The sequence below is a fragment of the Salvia miltiorrhiza genome, chromosome 5 (genome assembly GCF_028751815.1).
Source record: "Salvia miltiorrhiza cultivar Shanhuang (shh) chromosome 5, IMPLAD_Smil_shh, whole genome shotgun sequence".
In the NCBI taxonomy this organism is placed as follows: Eukaryota; Viridiplantae; Streptophyta; class Magnoliopsida; order Lamiales; family Lamiaceae; genus Salvia; species Salvia miltiorrhiza.
This window is the reverse complement of record NC_080391.1, coordinates 15,194,036-15,211,504: the sequence shown is the minus strand read 5'-3', so window position 1 is coordinate 15,211,504 and position 17,469 is coordinate 15,194,036. Positions and strand designations below refer to the sequence as shown.

The following is a 17,469-nucleotide window of genomic DNA, read 5'->3' as shown; positions in this document are numbered from 1 at the left end:
TTTTTTCACAGAATTCTGTTGCTTTTTACTTTTTATTTACATATTTGTTGCTTTGTGTTAGCTTAATTAGATTGTAAAAAAAAAGTTGTGAAAATGATGTCTTCTTGAGACCAATTCCATATATGAAATTTTACAAAATATCAAATAGGATTCATATAAATTATAATCTATATAAGTAACTAAACTGAAGGGCAAAATTGAATGAACTTTATTAGAACTAAAAACCCCACAAAAGAAAGAAAAAAGAAGACCTATGTACAAGAAAAAATTGGTCCTAGAAATAGAATACACAGAATCTACAAGAGCCTAAAACAACTAAGTTGAAGTGGAGTCAGTTATAGCTCAATGCGGCTAGTACCTCTCAACCAGCATCACCTGCCATTTTCATTTACTTCAAAAAAATTCATTCTTGATTGGAAACTGCATCTCATTTCCATCAATCTCTCTGGCTACTTTGTCGGTTGCGTTCGCTGCTCCCGCTGTTTTGCGTGAAGAAATCAGTACTAAATTCTTGACTTCCAAATGCCATCCTCCGAAACAATCTGATCTCTTCAGATTGTTCGGCAGAGTTGAATATTTCACTTTCCCCGACTCTCATCCCGTTTGTCAAATCTGACGTGACCATATTGTCGAACGCCCTCACAACCTGGATATCACATCGACATGTTTGAGAGACCCCATCACCAGCCAAAGAGTCGTAATGAAGTTTAGACCGTAGTATAAAATTACTGAATTACCTGTCCCATTGTGGGCCTCTTCGTGGATGAATGGCGAACACAAGCTGCTGCAGCTTGAATTAGCAGGAACATCTCGCCAGTAATAAAATTTCCTGCCAGGCTTGGATCAGCCAATGCCCCGAATTCGTCTGTCTCGACTGCATGACTTAATAAAGGCCGGGCCTAAAACAAATGTAGATGGAAGAAATACTTATAATTTATAAATATTAAATGTCATCGTAAAATATGTCATGTTAGATTGATCAAGCTCTTTATGAGGTGACATGTCCAGGGACGAGCAGCTCGAGACTAAGGGTAAAGCAGACACAAATAAAATATTAATGATACAGCTCGTACAAAATTCGTTTGACTGGAACGCAAGGAGCCTAAATTTAAAGAGGAGCCTTATAATATTTTTGCAAGTAATATTGACAGACCTGCTACAATCTAAGTGTACAATAGCAATTTGAGTACATAAATCACAATAATCAAGAGGATTTCTGGTAAAAGAACTTACCCATTCAACGAGGCTCTCGTCCCCTAGCGGCTGAGATGTATCTACAGGCTTTCGTCCAGTAATCAACTCTAAGAGCACGACTCCAAAGGAATACACGTCGGATTTTTCAGTCAACTTGCCACTGGATGCATACTCGGGAGCCATGTATCTGTAGAAAGCCACTATTAGCTATTAGACTATGAACCCAAAACCATGTTCTCGACTGATCACTTACCCAAAAGTTCCCATTACGCGTGTGGTGATATGTGTATTTGCATCCATAGCTAATTTAGCTAGTCCAAAATCGGAAACCTGTGGGAGTAGTTGTTATACAAGGTGTAAAGAACCAAGGAAAGAGAAACATAGCTCATTGGACATCTATCATACCCGAGCTTCAAAGTTGCTGTCTAGAAGGATATTTGACGACTTGATATCTCTATGGATAATACGAGGATGGCCTGAAAGATTAACAAAATTAGGTCTGTGGTGTGCATATGCTTCTCTACTCACATGCAAACATAATCATCGCCAACTAGACAAATTATTAAACCAGAACAAATGAAGTTCAGAGTGCACGAGTAAATTTTCTACTATTCATTATTTCTTCAATTTCTTATCTATTGATCATTCACCTCTTGAACTTTCCATTCCTGAAATGGCCTCCAGTTCTTTTGAACAAAACACAGTAGAGAGAATTTTAAAAAACGTGCGAAGTCTTAATAGGAGAAAAATAAAGAGCTTACAGTCTTCATGAAGGTAAGCTATCCCACGAGCTGCACCAACAGCAATCTTCACACGTGTATCCCAGTCCAAGACAGGCTGACCTTCAGCTGAGCAGGAAAAGCTAAATATCAACAACTACCTTCCGAGAAACACATAACTCCATATTGAAAACTACAATTTACCATGAAGATGGAAGTAGAGGGTATTATTAGGAAGATAATCTAATACAAGCAGTCTTCTTTCCCCAGAAATGCAATAACCTACAAGTGAGACCAAATGGCGGTGGTGTATACGACTAATTATCTCGACTTCGGATCTGAATTCCCGCTCCCCCTGTCCTCCACCGTTCCTTAACTGCTTAATTGCTACTTCTCTACCATCTGCAAGAGTTCCTTTGTATACAGAACCAAAACCACCTTGGCCCAAGAGATTCTGGGCCGAAAATCTGTTACTGGCATTAGCTAGTTCTTCGTAGGTGAACCATGACCTTGAGTTCCCCAAACCAGGCTCACGGGGTGAATATGTAGTGCCATTTCCAGAACCACTTTCATTATTTGGTGATGATACTTGTACTTTAAGTAAACTAGCACCTATGCAAAATTCAGAATACATACATTTGAGTTGCCTCTTATATGTGGGAAAATATAAGCCCATGCAGATAGAATAAGCAAGTGGCAGCAGTTTACCGGACGTTGGAGAGGAACTTGAGGTTGGCATGATGTAACCCCCATTGTGGCCAGAAGTCTTTCTTGTTCTCTTCAAGCAACGCCATATTACAACTCCAATTATACCAACAAATAGAATAGCCACGCCAATGCCAATTCCGATTGGGACTACGTTGCTGGGGCCACCACCACTTGAGGGTTGTGAACTTTGCGGTGCATCATCATTGGAGTTGGTATCACGTGGTGGATCCAGAGATGGAGGGGAAAAAAGGGGTGGTGATGAGGCTGTGGAAGGAGGAGGTGGTGACGTTCCTCCTGAAGGTGGTGGTAGTGGTCTTGGAGGAGAATTTGGAGGTGGTGGAGACTGAGAAGGTACTGGAGGAGTGGAAGGGCTGCGGGGTGGCACGGCTGCTGGTGGTGGGGGGGGTGAATTTTGGGGAGGTCTATTTGATGGTGGTGGAGGGGAACTTGCAGGGGGATTACGTGACGGTGGTGGAGGTGAATTATCAGGAGGCGGACGTGGAGGAGGAGGAGGAGGAGAATTGTTCGGCGGTGAAGTTGATGGTGGAGGTGGGGAACTATTTGTCGGTGCTGGCGGGGGTGGGGAAGGATTAGTTGAGGGAGGTGGTGAAGTAGGAGGACTTGTTGGTGGTGGATCAGGTGGAGGTGGAGAGAAAATTGGAGGAGGACTTGATGGCTGAGGAGGTGGAGTTGATGGAGGAGGTGGACTAGACGGAGGAGGCGCATTGGCCGGAGGAGATGCATCGACGGGTGGAGGTGGAGAGGAAGTTGGTGGTGGTGAAGCCATGGGAGTTACAGCTTCCTCAGGAGGGGTTTGTGGTGGTGGTGGTGAGGCGGTTGGTGGAGATGAATCCGGCTGAGGTGGCGGTGCACGAGGAGGATTCGGCGGAGGTGAAAGGAGCTGAGGTGGTGGGGCAAGTTCTGGTGTTGGAGAATCCAATGGAGTCGAAGACTGAGGAGGCGGAGGAGAGGTGGAAATTGGTGGCGGCGCAGCAGCAACGGGAGAATTTGGGGACGGAGATGCAGATGACATCACATCAGCCTCCAAATCAATCAAATTCTACCATTCCTACCAAATCAAAACCAGCATATCTACTTAACTATTTACCATACCACAATATTCAAGAAAACCACAATGTACTAAAACAAATCGATTTCAACAAATCAAAAGTACTCGGATAATCAAATTCTTTATCGATGATTATGCTCTCAACACTCTATACCGTCACAAACAGGAAAATTGAAACAAGAATCACAAAATCACCATTTACCTGCTCCAGAATCAAATCTTGCAATGCAATCCCAGCAGACAGAAACCGCAATCACCGGCATCAAATTGCTGAACTCAGATCATAAATTTCTCTCACAACAAAACCCACAACCGTAAAATTGCTAAAAATCTTACTGAAAACCCCAGCTCTATCACCCAAAAGAAACCCAGATAAACAAAAAGAGAAAGGGGGGCTTCAAATCTCACACTTGAGTTGCAGAAAACAAAATCAGTCAAATATATTACACGTACGATCAACTTTTCTTGAGTGGTCTGCAACTTCAAAAGGCAAAGTTGCCCCCGAATAGACAACCGATGTATACAACACAAAAAGAAATTCACCTTTTATATTTCGAATGGGCAAAAATGTTTACATATAACTGCGATCATCAAATTTGGAGACTACAACTCTACAAGTGTAGCCAGCAGATATTGATGAACGCGCACAAAGAATAAAATGAATAAGTCGAAAGCTTCCGTTTTGGAAGCTAAAAACTGAAAACACGGAAAATGGGGTCTGCCAATATTTAATGTTTTTAATAAAAAAAAAAGAGATGAATGAATGAAAATGTAGTAGTAGTGACAGCGACTATGAGACGAAATCTGGAATAAAAACTCGTCGCTCAACTGTTTGAATGTGAATGCCTTTGTAAATTTCGTGGTGGGCTGTGTTTGAGGTCTCAAAAATCATAAGGTCTTAGTCAATTACGATAATATTCTCATCAAGATCGATTCTTGAGTTGAATGTCCAAATCAAAATATATTTGTATTAGTAATTAGTATAATACTCTTGTACAAGATTACGCAACGTTGCGGCTGGGGGAAGGGATGGTGGGGTCAGCGCCATTAGTTAACAAGTTTATTTTGGCATGTTGGGCAATTTGTGATTATGTTTATTATCTTTTATTTAATATTCAAGCATCATAATCATAAAATTTTATATGAGATCATTTCATCGTGGTCAAGATTTGGTTTTTCAAACTCATGTACTAATGATATATTTGTGAGTTGTGGTGCGATACATCGAGATTTAAATTTGAACTTATATATAGGAATGAAGTAAGAACACTTTTTTTTATGTAAGAAATAACAATAATGCATAAATCAATATAAAATATTACATAAATTTTTTATAATGTCTGCATAACAAAATTTAATTAATTGATAAAAATTTTGTTCCCTTCAAGATTCTAATCCAAGTAAAAATTTGTCTCCTTTAAGTAAATATCAGCCATATAATTTGAAAATCTAACGTTACCGATTTATTCTCATTTTTCATCACATTGTCCATTTTTATCTTATCTTTTTCATACATACATATATACATATATATATAGGGGGTCGCTCCAATGAGACCCCCTAATTTTAGTGAGATCTAGGGCACGATCTGGTGCGTTTATTTTATCAATCTTATGGCTGATATTGTATTTGGAAGAAGATTTTTTTTTCGCAGGGTTCGAATCCTGGAGGAAGCAGAATATTTTAAATTTTATTATTCATCAGTATAACTGCCTTGTTCATCAGTATATATGTCTTATTCATTATCAATTTTTTAAATTTTGTTTTCATCAGTATATACATATTGTTCGTTAGATATACGTTTTGTTCATTAATATTATATGGCTTATTCATTGTCCTCATGTTACACGAAAAATAAGGGGTCTCACTGGAGCGCGCCCCTATATATATACTCCCTTCGTCCCAATAAAAGTGGCCATTTTTTTTTGGGCACGGAGATTAAGAAGGGGATTGTTATGTTTTAATTGAGTGTGACCCACCAAAATTAGTGAGTAATTTTTAGAAAATGGCCTACAATTGTTGACCAAATTAGTGAGTAATTTTGACATTTTTTGAAAGTGGCCTACAATTGTTGACCAAATTAGTGAGTAATTGTTGACTTAATTAAAGTAAACTTTTGCCATTTTTAGAAAGTAGCCACTTTTAATGGGACACCCAAAAAGGAAATGTGGCCACTTTTATTGGGACGGAGGGAGTATATGGGAGGGCTACAGTATAAAAACTTCTTAACATATAAAATAAGAACTAGTTAAAATGTATGAATTCTATGTAAAACACGTATGAATTCGCTGTGTAAATGTATGAATTACGAAAAATATTTTTTTTTCTACCTATGAGATTCGAACTCGGGACCATGAATTCATCCAACAAGGTGATGAATCAACCGTAAATCTTGATGATTTAAGGCTAAAAATGGTTCATATTTTATATTTTAAGATGTGTTTTTATTTTAGTCCACCCATATATATATAGATAGATATAGGGAAGGGCTACCGTGAAAACACTTCTTAAAATAAAAATAAAATGCTTTTCAATGTACGAATTTTATATAGAACACGTATGAATTCATCCAATAGGGTTACGAATTGTGAAAAATAAATATTTGCTACCTTGATGATCTAAGGGCTGAAAATTATTTATATTTTTTATTTTAAGAAGTGTTTTTATTTTAGCCCTCCCCTATATATATATAGAGGGGTGTACTAGAATAAAAACACATTTTTTTGTATAAACTATAAACGAATTGAAATGTATGAATTTTATGTAGAACACGTATGAATTGGCTGTGTAACTGTATGCATTACGAAAAATAAATTTTTCGCTACATTTGGAATTCGAACTCAGGACCTGAATTCATCCAACTAGATGATGAATCAACCGTAGATCTTGATGATCTAAGGGCTGAAAATTGTTTCTATTTTATACAAAAAAATATATATTGAGAATGGATCTAGTGAGAATCGTATCTTATCGTGAGAATGAGAATTGTACGAATAACTATTCAAACTTGAGTTCGTATCATGAAGATTGAAAGGGGCCAAATTTTCACCAATTAATTGAATTACGACTGTTGGGGTCCCGGAGGGTTGACTGACAGGTGTATGAGGGGGGGGGAGGGAATACACATGTGGGCTATTTTTCGCAAATCAAAATAAACTTAATCAAATTTAGGGCTGGGAAGATAGGGTTCGGGTAATCGGGTACCCTATTACCCGACCCGAAAAATCGGGTATCGAGTACCCTATACCCGAAAAATTAGGGGTCGGGATCGGGTTCGGGTATTTAAGGTGCAAAAAAATCGGGTATCGGGTATACCCGAAATACCCGATTTTTTATTTAATATATTTTAAATTATTTAGTTAAATATAATTAAATAAAAATATGAAACTAAAAGTGAAAGTTTAAAAGTAACACTTTTACTGTGCTGTTCTGTTTAAATTGAATTGGGCTCCCAGCCCTAGGACTCTACGAGCCGCCCCTCTCAATCCAGAAATCCGGCGACCCAGCGGCACCCCTCTCCCTCCCGTCGTCGCCGTTCTCCTCGCCTCGTCCGCCCGCAGTCGCCCACTCGCTCCCAGCCCCCGCAGTTCCACCACGACCCTCGCCCTGTCGTTCCCGTCGTTTCGCCGCCGTCGAGCTTGTCGCCCTGCAGTAGCCGTGCCGCCTCCGAGCTCCAACAACGTCATACCAGTTCTTCTTCTTCTTCTTTAATACAAATTTCCTACGTCAATGTTGAATAATTGAATTTGCTGCTTTGAATAATTGAATTTGGTCCTTGAATTTCACTATGCCAATGTTGAATTTCGGCTGAATTTGCTGCCCTGGTTTGAATTTGTTGCCATGCCCCCGTGAATTTAGCAAAATGAGTCCTTTTTCTTGATTTCCTGTAACTCGACCTCGAAAAGATGAGCAAATCCAATCAAAACTGGACAACGAGCATGGAAACCCCTCGAAAAGTAGTAGCCTTTCTTGCTTCCTTTTCTCTGATTTGGCAACCCACCCGGGAATTCAGAAGGCAAAGTGGTGTTTTCTCCTGGCTTTTTCCTCAGAGTTCTTTCTTTGGACACTGCTTCATTTCCTCTATGTATTCGGGTAATTTCGGGTACCCGAATACCCGACTCGGGTACCCGAATAAGAAATCGGGTTCGGGGTCGGGTATCAGTTTTCGACCTTATTCGGGGTCGGGTACCCGATTTTTTCGGGTAGGGTACCCGATCCCGACCCGATTCCCAGCCCTAATCAAATTTCAGCTCAAAATAGGTTGTAGACTGATACTGAAAATATTTCAATAAAGTGACATTAGTCAAGCATTGAGCTTAACTGATATCCAAGTAAGGCTTCAGTCTAGTTTGTAAAACAGAGTAGAATTATTAATCTCTCCGACTATCTGATTAGTCGTTAGTAGAATTAATAACTCAACAGCGGAAATTAAGCTTAATGTGAATAACCTTTAGAAGAGGTTTGTCATTCGTAAAATCCTTAGTTGTATTTTTCAGTTAATCCAGTTCAGTTGAAAATAATTTGGCACAAGTAAGGAAAAACTGAAAGCAGATAAAGAACACAAAGATTTTTAACGTGGTTTGGAGACATATCTCCTACATCCACATCCAGATTATTTGTCTGACAAACACTCTGGGCTTATGCTTAGATGTGCACAGCAAACCTACCAATCCACCCTGAATTGGATTTAACACTTAGCACGCCCTGACACTGTCGTGTCCAATCAGTTAATGCTAAGGTAATTGGAGCCGGAACCTTTAATCTGAACTCCCTCTTGGTTTAACTGGTACCAAGGTAACCAACTAGTTTAGTTTTCTGATACTAAACAACAACCACTCAAACTCACTTTTCTCTCGGTTGAAAATGGGATTTTGACTATTCCAACTAAGATTACTGACAATAGGCTCTCAAGTATTTCATTCTAGGCTTAAGATAAAACACGAAGTGCCTAGTCTAATGAGAGAGTTTAGGTAATCAACTAGACTGATTTTACAACGTTGATTACTCTCTTCTTCGATTCGAAATCTATCTACCTATGGAAGTGCTGACTCTTTAATTCGAGAGAGCTTCAGCGTATGTCTTCGAATCGGTGAAGATTGCAGTTGTTCCTTGAGCTCTATTTATAGGCGAAGTCTTGAATAGATCCGCTGGAGAGATGGTCGTCGGGATTTCTGCCGTTGTGAGAGGATGTCGCTTCTTGGGCTAAGGTGGTAATCTTCGGATACTCCATTTGACATAATTTTGAATTAATTTGTCCTCGGAGTATGGTGCTTCTGCATCTTTACACGTAAAGAGAAGTTCTGGTACTTGCAAGGACGATCTTTAAATCTTCGACATTTAATGTTGTTGTACTTGAGCATTTAATGCAGCGTGTCGGGTACTCTTCTCTTCAGTCAGGTGCAGAATTTCGACTGGTACTTGACTAGTCTTCAGTTCAATGCTGATATTGAATTGTGTGATCATCTTCGACTGATGACTTCCAGTCAGGATGCGTACTTCAGTTTGTTCAGCGAAGTGTGTTTCAGTTGTGCTGTCTTTGATCTTCAGTCTTCTATTCCTTGTCCAACTGATCTAAAGTCTTTGCAGCTTCAGTCAGGACCTGTGAGAACTGAAACACTTGGACCTGCAATAGAACAAAAGACAAGCGAAGCATTCTAATGGTTTTGATATCATCAAAACAAGGAGGTTGGATATCTTTTGTGTCGCAACAACGACTATTCGTGTATTACAAAAAGCTTATTCATGAATTTATACTGACTTATTCATTATTTCATTCTCAATTTAGTCTCTCTATATTTTAGATATATTTAAATCAAAATTTTGATTAAGAAAATTTTATAAATTACTCCCTCCGTCCCAAACGAAATGTCATGTTTTCCTTTTTGGGCTGTCCCAAACGAAATGCCATGTTTCCTTTTTTGGCAATACACTCTCTCTCTATACTTAATATTTAAATAATTTCCACCAACCCACTTTATCTATTTTATACACATTTCTTAATCTCCGTGCCGAAAAGCAATATGACATTTCGTTTGGGACGGAGGGAGTACTATGTAAGGAATTTGTATAATTTCAATATTTATTTAGATTGATACAAATACACATGATATTTAGATTGTTAGGAAAATTGTATAACTTCAATAATTATTTAGATAGATACAAATACACATAAAAGGTTAAAAAAAAAATCTTTAATATGTCTACATTGAATCAAATAGGAACCTAACATTTATAAATTGACGCAAATATATCCCTAATATTTGTAGTTATTTGACAGAGAGACTTATTTACCTCTCCCTAATGGTTCTTTCTTGAACCTCTCCCTATATACTATATATATATTTTTTTCATTTTCTAAAAAAAGTGAAACTTTTATTCAGTAATTCTGATACAATGTTCTTTGAATTGAGATCAAATTATTTTATTAAAATTGTTTCGTGTATTTTTATTTATTTTAAAATTAATTCCTTCTGTAAATTTGGTTTTTAGTATGCAATATGTTAAAAAAAAGCCTTCTAATTTTAACGTGAACTTACAAAACTAAAATTACTTTTACAAATGAAAGTCAGGAACCCAATTTTTTAGCAAAAGAATAGTGTGGAGTCCAAAAAAACTTTTAAAGCACGTGAATCGAAATATTCTTTATTCCTTAATTAATTAATTAATTTATTCTTTAGTTAAATATCAAAATATATATTCCAATTAAATGATAATGGAGTATATTAGACTTTATGTCGGTGGGTCAATCATCAATGAACCTCCTCCTCCTCTTTTCTTCTTCTCTCTCCTCTTTTCTTGTCATTGTTTTGGTTGGAATAATCCAATATTCTAGAATTCAATAATTTTTGCATCATGAAATTTTGCAAAGATGACCGAGTCCGAGTAAATCGTAAATCTCAACTCCTGAACAGAAATAAGTATTAAATAAATAAATAAGTAAAACAGAAAGATAATACAATAAAGTCATTAAGCAAGATGATGCCCTTAATTGAATATTAAATTCCGTACAATTAGACAAAGCAAAGTTTTATATTTTTCTTGTAATTACAATCAATTTTTCATTTTTTATTATTTTTTATTCATGAATATGCCGAGTTTTCAGTAACTACCATAAATAATCAACTAAATCTATATATAATTTATAATATATTAAAAAAATCAATTTAAAATTAATTTTAAATTGATTTGAATGACAATGTATAATTTCTTTAAAGAGAGGGCTTTTGAAATAGTCATTTTGAAGAAGAAAACACAATATTTGGTCACTAATTAAAAAACACAAAAATCTGGTCATTTATTACATGTTAAGACAGTTTTGCCCTTAATTAGGGCAGATCGGATTTGAATTTGCGCGTGGGTTAGGCACATATGGCACCAACAAAAAAAAAATCTAAGTATATGACACTAATGACACTAATATGTCAATAAATGGAGAATCTAAACCCTAAATAGATAATCTAAACCTTAAATGGGGAATCTAAATCCTAAATGATAATCTAAATCCTACGGAGAAATGTTCAAAATGGTCATATAACTGTACTCATTTAAATAATATCAACACACAATATGACAATAATGACACTAATATGGTCATAAGTATCATTCGTGCAACACTGAGTATATGGAACTAATGACACTAATAGTGTCATGTGTGCCTAACCCGCGTGCAAACTCGAATCCGACCCGAATCTGATCCGCCTTAATTAAGAGCAAAACAATCTTAAAATGCAAAAAATGGCCAAATTTTGTGTTTTTTTCAATTAATGGCCAAATATTGTATTTTCTTCTTCAAAAGGGCATGCGAGTATATTGTTTCTTCTTTAAAATTAGTGACTTATTATATGTATACAAATATTAGATTAAATTAATTAAGTTGAAAAAAATTGCATCTGAATATTAGCCTAGTTGGTCACTTGGTTGATTATTATGTGAAGCAAAAAAAATGTCTTTTTTTTTCCCTTCCGTTTTCTATATATATATTTTTTCAAAATCTTGCTATTTCGTTTTGAATATTATGCACTTCAAATAATGATTGTAATACGAAATTTAATTTGATATAGGGAAAATGTGCAAATTGGCCCCCGAAGTAGTAACCCCTATAGCGTATAACCCCTCTTACTCACTGTGTGTACAACTAAACCTCTGAACTCTGAGAAAAGGGTGAAAATTTCCCCCTCTGACTAACGGCTGTTAACGACGTTAGGTCAGATGGGGGAATTTGCACCCTTTTCTCGGAGTTCAGGGGTTTAGTTGCACACACAGTGACTAATGGGGGTTTTACGCTATAGGGGCTACTACTTCAGGGGCTAATATGCACCTTTTCTCTTTTTTAATTAACTCTCATATCTCTCAATGGCCCTCTTTCTCTCTCGGCCACTGTTCGCTATTATTTTCACCACGCCGCAAGTATACGGTGTAGTTGCAACATAGGGAAGCAAGGTCGTATTCCACAAGGATTAGTAGTCAAATTCTAGTGATTACCTTAAGTCATTATGCTAGAGCTATTTAGACTAAACAAGGAGGTGAGTGGTTTGATTAACTAACAAATTCAAAGACAAAATAAGAACAATCAAATAAAGTGGATTAATTAAGTGATGAAGGTGGTTTAGGGATTAGGCAACGATGGATTAGCAATGGACTTCAATTAGCTCAATATTAGTCTTGATATTCCTATTTATCTAGAGTGATCTCCCCACTAGTTCTAGCCCCCTCCCGGACGACTAAAACTGTAGATTACGGGTCATAGTTGCCGTCCCCGGTCAACTTCTAACCTATAACTCCCAAGAGCACAAATGATCGGTAAACTCTCACCCAACTCTCAACCTCCCGGTTTATTGAGTCAATATGTTTCAAGCTCCTAATCTATTATGATTATCCTCTCCCGATTCAAATCACAAATTAGAAATGCATAGAAAGTGGCCAACAATCCATACAAGAATTAAAGCTAGGGCTTGAAAAGATAATAACAAGGAAATAATCAATACATATATTAAGCATAATAATCAATCCATCACATCATCCATGAGCCTAATCCCCAAACCAATGGGGGATTTTATCCAAACATGTTCACAAACAACAAACCAAAATCAAAGAAATACATAAATGAAAGAGAGAGTAAGAAGTGACAAATCCTATTAATGAGCTTTCTTCAATCTTCTCTCCTCTTCAATGCCTTCAATCTTGGTAAAAGATGTGGTAATGGAGGCTAGGGTTTGGTGTGAATGAATTGGGGAAGATGGAAATGGGTGAGTATGAGGTTGGGGATGATGAATAATGTGAGGAAAAGGGGGAGAAAGGGGTTTAAGGGCTGAAAAAACGCGACTCCGCTCTTTTCCCGCGGTCATGGCCCGCGCCCGTGGTGCTCAAACGTGGGCAAAACTCAGGGAACCCGCGGTCCCGCCCCGCGGCCGCGGGTGGTGACCGCGGTACACCCCTGGAATTGGGAACAGCTGACCCGCGGTCCCACCCCGCGGCCGCGGGTGGTGACCGCGGGGTACTGGGCATATTGCGCAGTCCGCTCGTTTTGCTCCGTTCTCCCTCGTCCGGACTCGGATTTGGTCGCCGTTTGCGCTCACGGATTCCTCTCGAGACGTACTTCAATCTCATATCTTCAAAATCCTCCAATTAATCATTGAGGTTTCCTGAAATTGCTCCAAAACTACACCAAGATATCAAATCTTTATAAAACTAAATATTCGGGCACAAACAAGCATTCACAAGCAAAACATGAAGGGAAATGACAACAAAACATGTGGAATTGAGGCACGAAAACCATGTTTGTCAACCCCCCAAACTTAAAGTGTTGTTTGTCCCCAAACGACGAAGAGAAGAGAAATAAAAGTAAACAAACATGTGAGCATGAATTGGTGTCATTTCAAGGGCTTCAAATTTTACAAAAAATCTTTCAAAAGTGCATCACAAGTAGAAATGCATTCCAAGAAGTCACAAGTGATAATGAGTTCAATATTATAACCTCCAAGCTTGAATCCTAACAAAGTGGATGTTTCAATGACGCACTCAACTCTCAAGTGTTTAGAATGGACGTGTTTGCACTCAAATTGAAACAAGTATGCAATCTACCATAAGCTTGCCATTTATCCTAACTCTCTATACTTCAATGTGTTACAAATAAAGATCAAAAAGGGCTTCTATTTAGGTTGCAATGAGAGCTCTTTGGTGAGGTGAGGTGTTTATAGGCAAAGTGACTCATATCCCATACAATTCCCAAATTGAATATGTCATATTCACCATTGTTCTTTTCTAATCAATCAACCAATATCCCCACTTTTCTTCCTTTTCACCCTATGAATACTTATCAAGACCATGATTCAAAAGGCAAATCACTCCCCTTTGTACTATTTTATTCACATGTCTCTTCATTTTTCTTTCTTTTTCTTTTTGAGCTTATAGGAGACTAGTGATTTTCACTCAATCGAAGTTTGACAAGCAATTTCAATCATTTTCCAACCATTTTCATCAAAGCAACCACTAACATTCTAAGTTCTACCCCTTTATCATTGGTTCATTAAAAGAAAGGCTACAAGGCACGAAAGGGGTAAACTAGGATCAAATGAGAATTTGGACACAATTTGAATTAAGTGGCTAACAAAGATGGCCTTAAATCACTTCAATATTAACAACACATCTACTTTTATTTTCAAGAAAGGACTCATGGCAAGTTCTAGAGATCAACACACATGCTCAAATGATTTACACTCAAGAACAAAATGAGATTGTAAATGTATGACAATCAAAGGCTCAATTCTTACAAGCTCATTTTCAAGTTCTTGGAGGCAAAACATTTAACTCACTTGTCACAAGTTCAAACTTTTCATGCATAATCCACAAGTGATACACACAATTTTTCCAAGAAACGATTCATATCATAAGCCCAATGACATTCAATCAGCATCACAAAGTTTGATACAATTATCCCAAGCAAAACAAAAACAAAAATATCAACCCAACTAACTCTCAAGCTTTCATTTATTCAACAATAACAAAAACAAGACAACAATACTAAAACAAACAAAAACAAGTAAAGCTTAAGATAGATGAGACAACTAATCCATCTCTCCCCTCCCCCAAACTTATTTCACACAAAGTGAAAATGAGTTTGGAAGAAAAGAGAAGGAGAAGTTGTCTCGGACTCACAAAAAAAACTAACATATAAAAAAAAAAATAAACCATACAAAAATTAAAGGGTACCTTGTTGGGGTGCCTCCCAACTAGCGCTTAGTTTAACGTCATGAGCTAGACGTCTCCATGATGGTGTTATGGCTCGGGGGTGGTTCCAACGAACACTTCAACTTTTGGTTTCAAGGGCAAAAATGCCTTGATTCTTTCCTTCTCAACCACAAAGGTTCTTTCATCCTTCTTTCTCAATTCAATTGCTCCATTGTTGAAAACCTTGTTGATTTTGAAAGGACCCGTCCATTTTGATCTTGGCTTTTCCGGAGGTAGTGATTGACGGAAGTTGAGGAGAAGGACTTCATCATCGGGTGCAAACTCCCGTTTTTGCATCATCTCGTCATTAGCACTTGTTATCCTCTCCTTGTAGAGGCTTGACTTCTCAAATGCGTGATACTCATCTAACTCTTTGAGTTGGAGTACACAGTCTTGCCCCATTGGATGTATCTCATTCTCACCAAAGAATGCATACTTCAAGTGTGTGGGGAGAAGCTTCAACTCCAAGCCTTGGGCTTCCTCCTCTTTCCTTTCTCCCTTCAATTTTTCTTTCATGTTGATGCAAGGTTCAATCACTTGCATCAATTTGCATTCCTCCACTCTCATTCTTTCTTCCCCATCTTTGTGCTTGGGAGCTTTGTGGATTGAGAAGGTAACACTCTCATCATTCACTCTCAATGTGAGCTTGCCCTTTGCAACATCAATTAGGGCCCTCCCCGTCGCCAAGAATGGACGTCCAAGGATCAAAGGTACATCCTTGTCCTCAACCATATCCAACACCACAAAATCCACCGGAAAAATGAATTTGTCAACCCTCACCAAGACATCCTCCACTATCCCTTTTGGATATGAAACGGAACGGTCCGCCATTTGCAAAGCAATCGTGGTTGGCTTAATGGTTCCTATTTCAAGCTTGTTGAAGATGGAGAGAGGCATCAAATTTATGCTTGCTCCCAAATCACACAAGGCCTTTCCAAAACGACCATTTCCAACATCACATGGGATAGTAAAGCTCCCGGGATCCTTGATCTTGATGGGTAGCTTCTTTTGAAGAATGGCACAACATTCTTCGGTGAGGTTGACCGTCTCAAATTCTTCTAATTTCTTCTTCTTGGATAGAACTTCCTTGAGAAATTTTGCATACTTGGGCATTTGTTGCAAAGCTTCAACAAGGGGGATGTTGATGTGTACCTTCCGAAAGATCTCAAGGAATTTAGAGAACTCACTCTCCACATTTTTCTTTTGAAGTCTTTGAGGGAATGGAATTGGTGGGCAATAAGGTGGTGGTGCCTTGTACACATCTTTCTCCTTCTCCTTATCGCCTTGCATTTTTGAGGAAATGTTCTCATCATTGTTCTTGACTTCCGGAGGTATCTTGGACTCTTCAAGTATCTTCCCACTTCTTATAGTGATAGCCTTGCAATGTTCTTTTGGATTCACAACGGTGTTACTCGGAAATTGCCCCTTTTGATGTTGGTTGCTTAAGGATTCAGCAATTTGTCCCACTTTCATCTCAAGCATTTTCAATTGGGTTGCTTGAGCCTCTAACCTTTCGTCGGTTCTTGTCATGTGGGCTTGAGTGGCCGTCATGAATTTCATTAAGATCTCTTCAAGGTTGAGCTTCTTCTCTTCCTTGATCATGCCATCACTCACCGCAAATCCGGGCGGTGGTTGCAAGAAGTTATTGGGATTACCATAGGCAAGATTTGGGTGGCGATTTGTTTGAAATCCTTGATTGTATTGCCCTTGCCCTTGGCCTTGATAACCACCTTGATGTGAAGGCCGGAAATTCCCTTGGCCTCGGTTGTTGTTGTTGTTGATGTAGTTCACATCCTCGAAGCTAGTTTGTTCTTCAACCACGGGCTCTACCCTTGATATTGACATAGCATCAATCTTGTTATTCATGGCGGTCAATTGAGCTGTCAAAAGAGCTATCGGATCCGAGCTTGTTGTAGCCGCCACCTTCTTCAAAATAGTCCTCTCCCCCGGAAATTGGTAGCTATTGGCGGCCAAGTTCTCTATGATGTGGGTGGCCTCCTCGTGGCTCTTCTCCAACAATGCTCCATTGGCCGATGCATTCATGTCTCTTTGCATCTCACCACTACACCCGGTATAGAATGAGCAAATAATGGTGTTTTGATCCAAACCATGGTTGGGACACTTCCTTATCATCTCTTTGAATCTCTCCCAAGCTTCATAGAAGGTCTCTCCATCGAATTGATGAAATTGGACAATGTCCTTCTTCATCTTCATTGTCTTACTTGGAGGGAAGAACTTGATAAGGAACCTTTGAGCCATTTTCTCCCATGTAGTGATGGAACCAATCTCTAAAGATTGATACCATGTCTTGGCCATGCCCCTTAGTGAGAAGGGAAAGAGTCGGAGTCGAATGGCATCCTCCGGAACTCCATTTATCTTGATAGTATCGCATATCTCCAAGAAATTGCCGAGATGTCCATTCGGGTCATCTTGAGAAAGACCGGCGAATTGATTTTGTTGCACCATGTTGATGAGGGCCGGCTTGAGCTCAAAATTATTGGCATTGATTCTCGGGGCATGCACTCCCACTTGTTGGACCACGGGTTGGAACAT

The 17,469-nt window shown here is 38.4% G+C and overlaps 1 protein-coding gene and 1 non-coding gene across 2 annotated transcripts; one reads left to right on the top strand and one right to left on the bottom strand.

Moving 5' to 3' along the window:
• Positions 1-185: 185 nt before the first annotated feature.
• Positions 186-4,637, bottom strand: LOC130986306 (proline-rich receptor-like protein kinase PERK9). Its single transcript, XM_057909682.1, has 9 exons — positions 3,893-4,637; positions 2,622-3,690; positions 2,118-2,525; positions 1,956-2,042; positions 1,600-1,670; positions 1,448-1,524; positions 1,234-1,381; positions 738-899; positions 186-646 (listed from the first exon to the last, which is right to left on the bottom strand). Exons 2-9 carry the CDS (start codon positions 3,652-3,654, stop codon positions 437-439), a joined length of 2,196 nt encoding a protein of 731 aa, XP_057765665.1. The 5' UTR covers positions 3,655-3,690; positions 3,893-4,637; the 3' UTR covers positions 186-436.
• A 12,383-nt stretch (positions 4,638-17,020) lies between these two features.
• On the top strand, positions 17,021-17,127 carry LOC130987298 (small nucleolar RNA R71). Its single transcript, XR_009089687.1, has one exon. It is a non-coding gene; the product is annotated as a small nucleolar RNA R71 (small nucleolar RNA).
• Positions 17,128-17,469: the final 342 nt, after the last annotated feature.